The sequence below is a fragment of the Oryza glaberrima genome, chromosome 6 (assembly GCF_000147395.1).
Source record: "Oryza glaberrima chromosome 6, OglaRS2, whole genome shotgun sequence".
Classification (NCBI taxonomy): Eukaryota; Viridiplantae; Streptophyta; class Magnoliopsida; order Poales; family Poaceae; genus Oryza; species Oryza glaberrima.
Genome location: NC_068331.1, coordinates 22,032,542 through 22,044,713, shown reverse-complemented (window position 1 = coordinate 22,044,713; position 12,172 = coordinate 22,032,542). Strand labels below are relative to the sequence as shown.

At 41.7% G+C, this 12,172-nt stretch overlaps 2 protein-coding genes across 3 annotated transcripts; one reads left to right on the top strand and one right to left on the bottom strand.

The window, feature by feature from the left end:
• Nucleotides 1-1,092: 1,092 nt before the first annotated feature.
• LOC127777504 (receptor kinase-like protein Xa21) lies at nucleotides 1,093-4,738 on the bottom strand. Its single transcript, XM_052304108.1, has 2 exons — nucleotides 1,708-4,738; nucleotides 1,093-1,595 (listed from the first exon to the last, which is right to left on the bottom strand). Exons 1-2 carry the CDS (start codon nucleotides 4,736-4,738, stop codon nucleotides 1,237-1,239), a joined length of 3,390 nt encoding a protein of 1,129 aa, XP_052160068.1. The 3' UTR covers nucleotides 1,093-1,236.
• Nucleotides 4,739-8,200: 3,462 nt separating this feature from the next.
• Nucleotides 8,201-10,236, top strand: LOC127777506 (uncharacterized). 2 transcript variants are annotated; one of them, XM_052304111.1, is made up of 4 exons: nucleotides 8,201-8,994; nucleotides 9,116-9,163; nucleotides 9,313-9,393; nucleotides 9,483-10,236. In XM_052304111.1, the coding sequence occupies exons 1-4, from the start codon at nucleotides 8,682-8,684 to the stop codon at nucleotides 9,512-9,514; spliced, it is 474 nt and encodes a 157-aa protein (XP_052160071.1). In that variant the 5' UTR covers nucleotides 8,201-8,681; the 3' UTR covers nucleotides 9,515-10,236. The 2 variants fall into 2 exon arrangements, with proteins under 2 accessions (XP_052160071.1, XP_052160070.1); XM_052304110.1 differs by having other exon boundaries at nucleotides 8,209-8,994; nucleotides 9,116-9,214; nucleotides 9,483-10,224.
• Nucleotides 10,237-12,172: the final 1,936 nt, after the last annotated feature.

The following is a 12,172-nucleotide window of genomic DNA, read 5'->3' as shown; positions in this document are numbered from 1 at the left end:
TAAATCTTTAAAATAAGATCTCAGATAATTATATTTTGATAAAAAAATATATATGATAAATGGGTCACACTAACTTTGGTTTTTCTCATCCATGCTATATCCCTCTAACCAAATAAGACAAACAGAAAATTGGTATGGATGGCCATATCCAATCCATGCATGACCGTGAAGCACACACACCCTAAGTGAACTTATTCCATACCGGGCCTCCACTGCCGCACAGCTTAGTGGGCCTAGAGTGGTCCACGATATATGGGCTCAACCACTAGAGCCCACCGCACGCAAGCCCGGATAGAGCCGACTGAGGACGTCAGCCAGCGAGAGCGGCAGCCGGCGATGGCGGCGCCTCGGCGAGCACGGAGCGGCGGCAGCAGGCCATCCCCTCACCGGGGGCTGGCATCAGCAGTGGCGCGCACGCTCGTCGCCGGTGCTTCTTTCTGCGGCGACCAATGCTTGGTCTGCTGGGGCGAGCGCCGGTGAGGACACCTGGCGGCTGGTGTAGTGGGCCGGCGGGGACGAGCCAGCGACGGCGAGGCCCATGTGGCGGCCGCGCTCGAGATGGAGCGGCGCGGCAGCTAGGAGGTGCGCTCCTATCCTATCCTATGAATGTCTATCTGCTTGATCTATCATCTAATTTTGTGCGATTTACCCGGTGTGAGATTGATCTGAATGCCTCCGTCTCCAATCTTATTTACCTTCCATTGGGCTAATTTTGTTAATGCCCGAGGTTTTGCAATCTGACCCAAAACTAAGCTTCTGCAAATACCAAATTGGACTTGATCCGAGAGTAGTTGTGCAAATCGGTTGAGGTCTTACCATTTGCTTGATGCTCATGGAAATACTCAACTTTTTTAGTTTTTGATTAAGAACTTGGCTGGAGCGCTACCTAAAGTTTTAATAGATGTACAAGAATAACCATAAAAAGTGCAAATGCAAATGGAAAAGGTAGCTCAGCAGAACCATTTTCAGTAAAATAGAACACTACAGATCTTGCTGATGCTTTGGATTTTGGCAGAAACTTGTCCCATTTCCAATCGGTCCTTAGGAGATGCCATGGAGCAGCAGAGACCTATTATAAGTTTTTGACCAACGGAATGATGCGAGAGAGAGAGAGGTAGGTATGCCCACTCAAGGTTCTAAACATGTCACTAACCATACTGCATTCATAAAGAAATATCCACAGGATGTTATATTGGTATACTCTTCTCTATATGAAACAGAACCTACCAAATAGTATTAGCTTAATCTATCATGGCTGTTTGAGGTTGCATGCTTGATTTCAAGAATCATGCTAGCAACTTGTACCATTTCTGGCCGGTCTTTGGGCAGTGACATAGAACAAGATAGCCCTATTTTGACAAATGGAATGATACAATTATCCATCAGGTTGGTTGCATCGAGGTCAACATGTAGCATTGTTGGATCAACTACCTGGTAGATATTATTGGGAAATGCTCTTGCAACAAAGTCATGCAGGGTTGTGCTGCCATTAAATTTTCCGTCAGTTGGGCTGCGCCCGGTTATAATTTCTAACAAGAGTATTCCAAAACTGTACACATCACCCTTGGTTGAGATATCTTTGCTCATGCCGTACTCTGCATTAGATTTAACGATGTTATAAAACTATAAGCTAGGTACTATTTTAAAGTTTTGCCCAAGTACATAAAGAACAAATTGAGCCAAAAGTTTAGAAGTAAGCTTATCTACCTGGCGGAATGTATCCAATTGATCCTTTTAGGCAAGCCAAACTTGTAGAGGTATCTTCATGTGCAGTCAATCCACTGTATACAAATTTTGCTAGGCCAAAGTCGCTGACATATGCAACCATGTTAAGATCCAACAGAACATTGCTTGGCTTCAAGTCACTATGTATTAGTGGAGTTGCACACTGGTTATGAAGATAATCTAAAGCAAACGCCACATCCAAGGTTATATTAACTCTTTGGCTAATAGTTAGAGCCTTTCTTTGACTGAGTTCATGGGCCTTTGGGTGTAGCCATGTGTCTAGGTTCCCATTTCGCATGTATTGGAACACTAGGGCCTTGAAGTCTGCCCCAGTGGAATCCACTGAAGAACATAAAGTAATGATTTTCACAAGATTTCGATGGCGGACATTTCTTAGTGTTTCACACTCTGCAATGAAGCTTTTATGTGCTCCATATGTACCAAGGTTAAAAACCTTGATGGCAACTTCGTCTTCCTGAAGCTCCAGATAACCCTTATAAACCATTGCAAATGATCCTGAGCCAATTAAGTTATCTGAAGAAAACTTATTTGTTGCCTTGACAATGTCTTCGTATGTTATATTCTTCAACCTGTGCTCATTATATTGTGGAAAATTTGTCTTCACCTGTATTCTCTTCCTCCAAAGAAATACAGCAAAGACTAAGGAAATGATGGCAATAGAAATAATTGGTATTACTATCACTAGGACTAGAACCAGAGACTTGTGCCTTCTATTCTTGTGAGCCTGTACTGAGCAAAGAGGTATACCTTCTACTGAGGTTCTTGCACACAAGCCATTATTCCCTTCTATTGATACCACACTAGCATTACGAAAAATACCACCTGCTGGAACTTCTCCTTCAAAATTGTTGAATGACAAATTCAGATCATATAGTAAACTGAAGTTTGCAAGAAAATCTGGTATTTTTCCGGACAAGTTGTTCCGTGAAATATCCATCTTTTGGATGCCTGCCAAGTTCACAAAAGATTTTGGTATGCTTCCTGTAAATAAGTTGCTTTGCATCTCAAGAGACTCCAGAACAACACAATGGCCCATAGTGGACGGGATGTTGCCAGACATCCTGTTGTTTGAGATGCTGAGTTTTTTCAGATTAATGAGATTTCCAACTTCCTCTGGTATTCCTCCAAACAAATAATTGTGTGACAGGTCCAACTCTTGGGAAAGTGTAGCAAGTTTGAAGATCTGATTTGGTAGTTTTCCATCTAGTGAGTTGTGGGCAAGGTTGAGTATTTCCAGTTGAGTACAATACTCTAGAGTCGTAGGTATGCCTCCACTAAAGTTATTCCTGTCCAACTTCAGGTCAGTTAGCTTAACAAGGTTGCCAATTGTATCAGGGATTTGTCCTGACAGGTTGTTTTGGGCCATGGCTAGAACGACCAAGTTGTTCAAATTTCCAATTTCTGGGGGTATGTTACCTGTCAAAATATTGTAATCCATGTACAACATTTCCAATCCCTTTAGATTGCCTATCTCGGGTGGTATATGCCCAGAAATTTTGTTATCTCTTATCCACAACCACTTGAGACTACTGGAAAGATTGCCAATGGAGTGAGGCAGTTTACCTTTGAGATTGTTTCTGTCTATCAATAGTTTAGTCAATTTGGAGCAATTCGATAGTGAAGACATAAAGCTCCAGTCATCTGCTTCTAGCTTGTTGTATGACAGCATAAGTTTCTCCATATTTGGCAATGATCCGAAGAAGGGAATGAGCCCAGTAAGGCTATTGTTGCGTAAATAAAGCGAGCTCAGGTGGGAAGCATTCAGAAGAGTAGGTGGGATTGAGCCTTTGAACCTATTATTGGACAGAGCTAATGCTTCAATATTTGGGAGTGTGTAACCTAAGTATGATGGTAATTCCCCAGTGAGTGAGTTGTTTACCATGGATAGAATTTTCAGGGATGACAAGTTGAAGATAGATGATGGAACATGCCCAGTTAAGTTATTTGTATCCAAGCTCAGCAAACGTAATGTTGGAATATGGCCTAAACTATCTGGGATGCTCCCTATTAAATTGTTCTCTGTAAGACTTAGATCAAGTAGGGATGAAATATTTCCTAATGAGGAAGGTATTGTTCCTGATAGCTTGTTACCCCCTAAATAAAGATACTGTAAAGGGGGAGAGGTGGCTGTAACAGGTGGTATAGAACCAACAAAGCTATTCTCATCAAGGTAAATAGCAGTAAGAGATGAGGAGTTGAACAAAGGCTTTGGGATTTCTCCAGTAAGATTATTGCTCGTGAGGACAAGTACTTCAAGGGAAGAACTATTCCCTATGGACTCTGGGATGATCCCTGTGAGAGCATTGCTCTCGAGATTAACATATGTGAGCGAAAGGCTGCATCCTAAAGATGCTGGTATGTCACCGGTGAGCCTGTTGGTAGTTAGAACAATTACTTCTAACCGAGGAAGCTCCCCAAAACCAGAAGGAATCCTTCCATGGAGCTTGTTCTTGCTGAGGTCAACATATTTAAGATGATTGCATCGACTTAGGCTAGCTGGGATTTCACCTTGGATGGAATTGTTCGACAAATCTAGGATTTCAAGTTTGGAACATGAAGAAAGTTCAGAAGGGATGTTACCTTCTAGAGAGTTCATGCTGAGGTTGAGGTTGTTCAGTTGGCCGAGTTGGCCGATCTCAGACGGTATACTGCCGTACAAGCTATTGTCTGATAGTTGCAACCTTGTAAGAGTGGTGAGATTGGCAATGCAAGGTGATATGGAGCCAGAGAAGCCTTCTGATGCTAAGTCTATTGCAGTGACACGACGTGGAGATCGTGTGCTGCAACTGACACCATGCCAATTGCAGAATTCCTGGGACGCATTGCTCCATGTGGCTAGTACTCCGGTTGGACCTGAGAGCTGGGACTTGAAGCAAAGGAGAGCTTGACGATCATCTTCATGTTCATCGCTGATGGCTAATGGTAGACTTAGAAAGATAGTGGATAGGCAAAGCCAAACAAGGCCCGAAGACAACACTCCCAAATAAGCCATTGCTGCGGCTTTGTGGTCAGCTTCTATGCATGGGAGATCACAGCTTATTTGCTTTGCAATTGCAGTACCGTGATACATAAATACTCTCTATGGCACCAGACATCTAGTCAGTCCATGAATACACGCTTTTGTAATTCTGTCCTGGTGGCTTTCATTCAACCCATTGACTATTGGTACTTACCAGTATTTATTTCCGTAGTACGTAAATTACTTGGAGGTTTTGTTCAAAAATAGTTGGCAAGTAACCTTGCAACCGGTTGTTAACGGTTGTGGACCTGCGGTGTGTTCTAACTGATATTTTCTATTGCAAAAGAATAGTATTGCAAAATAATAGTTGTTAGTTTGCTACATATATATGCGACCGATGGAAGAAGTCAGACTATATGTCAGATGATTTTATCTCTTAGGAACCGTATCGACCGTCGTAAGAACAATCAATTTCTGGGGATGAATTTGAACAATTTATCTAGATTCGTCAATCATCATGTGTTGGTTTTTTTTTCTGGGATTGAGGCCAGAGGGGGTATAGCAATTACTTCTATATTATTCCTTATTGTATATTCGCGTTTGTCTTATAGCACTAGTATTAATAAAGTAATGTTCTATAAAATGGAAACAGACAAATATATTATTTTAAACTAAACTATAATTTTGGTCGAATAATTTTTGGACATTATGTAGCTAGAAATTGATGCAAGCATAGGAGGTGTAAAGGTGGAATCTTGTATGAATCCAATCACCAGGATTTAAATCCGGGCGCCTAATATTAGACACATATACTCTCTCGTCTCAAAACAAACCAATCTAGAATTAAATTTAGACATGGATATGTTTAAATTTGTTATCCTAGGTGATTTGTTATCATGATCTCCCATTTAATCCTACATTGTTCTATTTGGGGCAGATGAAGTATAACTGTGCTTAATTTCAATGGGAATTTGCTAAGGTTAGGGACTTTGCCGCTAGCCTCAGCTTACACACTCGTGGGTGTGTACACATGTGATGTGTGTGCATAACGATATGTATTGCCTGTACATCGTCCGTCTTCCATACGATAGAAGAGAAGACGTAAATTGAATTGTTCAACCAGACAACCACTTTGCTGGTCATAGACAAAAGAGGAATTCTCTGATTCTCACGATATGAGTTTCATTATTCTGAAGTTACCTTTCTGCTCAACTTTGCACTTCAGTACAGACTTTGAGCGATAGAAAGGAGAAAGAGTCCTTTTTCTTATGCGTACGTTTTTTGAATTAGTAAATGGTATATTTTTAATAAAAAGTTTACTTAAAAAATCATATGAATTCATTTATCATGTTTAAAATAATTAATATTTAATTAATTATGTCTTAATGATTTATCTTGTTCTGTGTGTATATTATCAACCTTCTTTCCCATCCTCTCAAACTCAAGTACATCAGTAAGAATGCATGCCTTGAGTTGTTTTGACCAACGCAGGAAGATAATTAAGAACTTGACCTCCTGCTAGTAAACCAAATATGAACGCACGCCTTCATCCGAGCAATGAATCCGCGGACGTGATTAGCTGGGTCAAGTAGCTATATGAGTGTGCGGAACTGGCACTGGTATCTAAACCACAAATAAAATAATTAGCGTTAAAAATTGAGTGGTCTGATCTGCAGGCAGTCATGTATTGCTGCCCAATTTATTCTAACCGTTTCATTTGACTTTTTATTCATTTTTTTAGATTTTATCGAATTTCTAGAAAAAATTAGCAATATCTATAACACTAATTTAGTTTCATTAAGTATAACATTTAATATTGAATATATTTTGATAATATATATATGTTAGTTTTGTGATGAAAATGTTGCCATATTTATTCATAAATTTTTATAAAAGTTTAACTTAAAAAAAATCAAAACTACTTATAATATAAAATAATATAAACTGGAGGGAATACGTTTTATCATCAAGCTAGCGTGCAACGAGTACGATGCATTTGCAAAATGCAAATGATGTAGTGGAATAAAGATACACAACTAGAGAAATGATTTTTCTGGACGCGCACCTCAATAGATGGCAGGTGGGTCATTAGTGTCCGCGTCTATAAAAGTCGACCCTTATTTTCACATACAACTACTTAAGAGGCCTGCACGCAAAAATCTATTTTCTCAAACGGCTCTCTTAAGCGACTGCATGGGAAAGCAGAGCTATTTTTCCAACCGGCCCTCTTACGTGACCGCACGGGAAAATATATTTTCGTAGACGGGCCTTCTAAAGGTCCACCTAGAAGTGTTATATCATGTTTTCCTCTTAACAATTCAATTTTTTTCAACTCATCCTTATCTCCTCTCTCTCACCTCCTCTTCTCCACATATTCCTCTCTTCTTCCTCTCCTCTCTCTCTCTCTTTTCTCTCAGGCGTGGGATGGTGGACAGCAATTGGTTGGCGGCAATGGCCGACTGACCCTCCCACGCGCGTCGATGGTGGCGAGGGGCAACAGCGGCAAGGGTGGCCCTCCCCCAGCTAGATCTAGCAACAGCGGCCGTCCCCTGCCCAGATCCATGCAAATCTGGCACCGGTGGCAGGAGGAGCATAGGGGCGGTGACAGGAGGAGCATGACGGCGGGGCAAGCATGGCGGCGGTGGACGTGCGACGGGCGGACGGGCTCCGCTATGATCTGGCTACAGCAGCGAGAGGAGACCGGTGGCGGTAGGGGCGGCCCTCCCCCGGCCAAATCCGGCGGCAACGGCCATCCCCTGCTCGGATCCACGCAGATCTGATGTTGGTGGCAGGTGGAGCACGGGAGCGGCGACGGGAGGAGCACGATAGCGGGGGAAGCATGGCAGCAGTGGATGCGCGACGGGCGGACAGGTGCCGCTAGGATCCGATGGCAACAACTGGAGGAGCCCGGTGGCAGCGGGTGGGTGCGCGACGGCGAGCGTTTTGCTTCTTTTTTTCAATTCTTTTTTTCGGATTTTTATTTTTCGTGCGGATCACATTAGCTCCCGCATGCAGATCACATGAGCATATGTACGCGAAAATCACTTTTGGCAGTATGCAAAAAATCAAAATCACTTTTGGCAGTATGCAAAAAATCACTTATGTAGTAGTGTATGAACTACACACATGCATGCTCGTGATTATTCGAGTAGTCGGTGCATGTAATTTTGTGAAACTTGACATATATAACAGTCGGTTGACGCTGTGAAATCTGAAAATTTGAGTTAATTTTAGGCTGCCGTACAAGCAAAAGAACTTTACGTTTTCAACTAACGCCCTGTTTAGTTCGTGAGACGAAAGGTTTTAGCGCGTCACATCGGATATACGGATACATATTTAAAGTATTAAACATAGATTAATAACAAAATAAATTACAGACTCCGTCTGTAAATTACGAGACGAATTTATTAAGCTTAATTAATCTGTTATTAGCAAATATTTACTGCATCACCATATTATCAAATGATGGAGCAATTAGGCTTAAAAAATTTGTCTCGTAATTTACATGCAATCTGTGTAATTATTATTTTTCTATATTTAATACTTTATGTATGTGTCCAAACATTCGATATGACAGGATGAAAAATTTTTGTTTGGGAACTAAACAGTGCCTAACCAAATAGCACTATCGCCCTGGCAAACCACCGCTGACCATTTCTTTTCTTTTCTCGACTTTGAAACTCAAGTCTATGGCCGGGTTTAGTGCCTAATTTTTTCTTCAAACTTTCAACTTTTTCATTACATCAAAACTTTTCTACACACATAAACTTCTAACTTTTTTCTTCAAACTTTCAATTTTAGTCAAACTTCTAATTTTAGCGTGGAACTAAACACACCCTATGTATGTATACATGCGCCAACCATTTTCCTGGTGTAAACGCATGCCACTCGTCTAGTCTTTCCTCACATGGATCCATGGTGTGAGTTGCCATGGGGAATCTGCGTGTATGTATAAATATAGCTATAGAAGCGACTGATGATAAGTCATCGATCTCTCTTGTGCTCTAGTACAGTACATCCAGCCACAGGCAAAAAAAAAAAAACAGAGAGAGGCAGAGAAAGGAGTAGGATTAGGATGGCACCCGTCGTAGTTAGCGCCACTCGGCCGCCGGCCGCTGTTGGCGGCGACGGCGACCCTCCGCCCATGAAGCCTCCGACAGCAGTGGGTGACCCAGACCCTGCTGCTCCTCCTCCTCCTCCTCCAGCTGCTCCAGGGTTCAGTATAGAACTGACGATCCGTGCCGTGGTCTGTCCCCTATCACCCAGCAGCGAGTCCAAGTCTCCTTCAGGTAATGTTAATTACTAGCTTGCCTGTGCTGTGCAAAGCCAGTACTGTCAAGCGTCGTCACTGCGATTTATGCTGCTAATACCTACTGATCTGCATGATTGTTTCTGCTTTTTTGCTGCCAGTTGCGCCGCTGGATAACAACGGAAGCCGACATGGCCCTGTTGACTCAGGTGAACAACACAAAACGCCTCCTCCTCCTCCTCCTCATCCTCCTCGACGAGGTAATGCCATGCCTGCCTACGTGCGCCTGTGCCAGTGCGTACAATGTGTGTTCAACACACCATTATTTTTCACTCACGTGCTCTTGTGTGGCTGCCAGGTACACGGTCGTCGGTTGATCCAACGCCTACAAATGACCCAACTCCTGATCCTGGAAACCCTTCTCCTTCTCCTTGTCGAGGTAACGCACGTTTGCATGTGCCACAATATGTTTAATTGTCTGTTTCCGTTCATGTGTAACCGATTAATTCTTCTTAATCTGGCTTCTAGTTGCTCTGCAAGGTGATCGCTCCAAGCTCTAAACATGGATTTACCTTAACTACCATCTGTGGAAGTGGAACATATACACACTGGCCTCCACCAATTTCTTGATTGTAAACGCCCATTCGATCTTCACCGGCAAGCAAGGAGGCAAGAATGATTTGTTAGGTTTCTATCCATGTACTACATACAAGATCCATCGATCGATCCCTCTTGTAGCTTTCTCATATTAATTTGTTTCAGTCTCTGCTTAAGAGTAAATTTCACAAAACTACAGATATTATGACCAAACTATCACAAAACTACACATTTAGCACCAAATTTATCACAAAACTATACATTTAAGATGAAGTGTCACAAAACTACATGATTAGTAACTAAATTATAATAAAACTACATGTTTAGAACCAATTTAATCACAAAGTAATAATGTTTATAGCTCCACCATAACAATAGTGCTAGGGATTTAAACTCTAAAAGTTGTAGTTTTGTGATAAGTTCAATATTAAATATGTATTTTTGTGATACTTAACCTAAAATCTGTAGTTTTGTGATAAATTTGGTGCTAAATGTGTAGTTTTGTGATATAACTCCTTAAATCTGTAGTTTTGTGATAATTTGGTCAAAAACCTGTAGTTTTGTGAAATTTACTCCTATGCTTAATTATAAAGCATGTAGCCAATTTTGTCACTTTTTATCATTCGGCTTGGTTTTTATCGCGAAGAGTGGAAATATAAATTTCTTATAAAGCTATATATGTAGCATACAAAATGTCTTCGGAACAGGCCCGAGAAGGGATCCGGCTGGGAACTCCGATCCTACTACGTCCTACTGTAAACTCTCCACTCCATAAATGAAACCAGATTAAGATCACAACCGTACGGTGTAGTTTAACTCCTGTGAATTCCTCTTCAAAGGAGGCCTAATTAAAAAAAAGAATCACACAGGAACAAGGAAGATGCACAACCAGATTTGCTACCTGGTGTTTGTTCAAAACAGAAAACCTCTATCCAACACTGTCAGCAAAGCACCTTGTAATTGAGTTGCTTGGAAAGGGTCTGGAAAACTGGAAAGTGAAATGTGACATGCAATGGAATTACTAGACTGGTCGTTCTTGGTAGGCCTTTTGGCACTCACAATCCTCCATTTAGTTATTCTGAAACTACAAGCTGATGCCCAAGTTTTTTGACTCTTCAGGTTGCCACCACTTACCTTCCTATATCTGCTAGCCCCCTAAAGAAAAAGAAAAACGAACCACCACTACGATTCTCGAATACTGGTGTCGTGTGAATGCACACCTTATTCCTCAAGAGAAATATCGATAGATGTGATTCTTCTTGAGTTCCCAGGGAATATATGATGATCTATCTGTCTAACCAACAAAGAAATAACCTTTACAAATGGCTATATATTCTGGAGACACTGGGTAGCTGAACTGAACAGCCTTGTGCCTTGCCGGACTAGCTACAACGAATGGCATTCGCCGGCAGCTCCGCCGCCTCCGCCTTTCCGGCGTCCTCTTCAGCCGGCGATCCTCCAGCTGCACCGGTGGCCGTTCCAGGCGGCGACCTTCCAGCTGCTCCGGTCGCCAATCCTCCTGCTGCTAAATGTCCAGCAGCCGCTCCAGGTAAAGCTAAGCTACTGCCCCACACAAAAATTGCTTCCATATTTTTCTCTCTGTATACACATATTCATGATTCTCTTGGTGTTTACTTGTTATGAAAATAGATGCACAATGGAGACACGAATTTTACGTGGAAAACTCTTACGGGAAAAAAACCACAGGCGCCGACCGCAATGATCACTATAAAGGAATTGGATACAAACGCAAGGGATACATTGTGCTATCGCACCCTCCCTGTGCAGCTTACAAGGGATATATATAGGAGAAATCTAGGAGTCCTAATAGGAAACTAATCCTATAAAGTAGAGTCCTATTAGATAACTAATCCGAATATATTGTGGGCCTAAAATTCGGATCACATATTTAACAATCTCCACCTTGATACGAATTTCCCTTGTAGCATAAAAAATCTTCAATCTCCAAACAACCTCATGATGATAAAATCAATGTGCGCTAAATAGTCACTTGGACTATAATCCATAACACCCTTAATCCAGAAGAGGTAGACCATACTTCAAACTCGCCATTGGGAACAAATCCTGAATCTGCTAGTATGACATTGTGGAACCCAGCAGAGACACGAAACTGATGCACAAACTTCAAACTCGCCATGGGAATAAAATCCTGAATCTGCTGGCATTAATTTCTAGAATCCAAACAGAAACGCGAAAAATTCTTGTGCACAAAACGAAGTACTTAGATCCCCTGATAACCTCCTGGTATGTTGGGTAAAATGGTAACAAAATTCACCGGACAATTTGATCACCTTGTGATCTAGACAGGAGTGAGGCTCCCTCTCGACGACTTGAATGTGCTTCTCTTTTTTTTCAGCATACTTCTCCTCCTAGGTAAATACCCCGCTACAAAACTTCACTTGCCATAATGAAACTTCACTTGCCATAATGAGAATATTACATCTCAATCCAGAAGCAGTAGATCAAACTTCAAACTCACCTTGGGAATAAAATCCTGAATCTGCTGGTACAATTTGTCAAACCCTAGCAGAAATGCGAAACACTCTAGGTGCATAAAACGAAGTTGATCTCCGTGCAGAACCTCCTGGTAGACTGGCTTG

Coding starts and splice junctions, on each gene's coding strand:
- LOC127777504 (XM_052304108.1), bottom strand. CDS start 4,738: ATGGCTTATTTGGGAGTGTTGTCTTCGGGCCTTGTTTGGCTTTGCCTA. Junction 1,596..1,707: donor AATTGGATACATTCCGCCAG/GTAGATAAGCTT, acceptor AATCTAATGCAG/AGTACGGCATGAGCAAAGAT.
- LOC127777506 (XM_052304110.1), top strand. CDS start 8,682: ATGATAAGTCATCGATCTCTCTTGTGCTCTAGTACAGTACATCCAGCC. Junction 9,215..9,312: donor TCCTCATCCTCCTCGACGAG/GTAATGCCATGC, acceptor TGTGGCTGCCAG/GTACACGGTCGTCGGTTGAT. Junction 9,394..9,482: donor TTCTCCTTCTCCTTGTCGAG/GTAACGCACGTT, acceptor TCTGGCTTCTAG/TTGCTCTGCAAGGTGATCGC.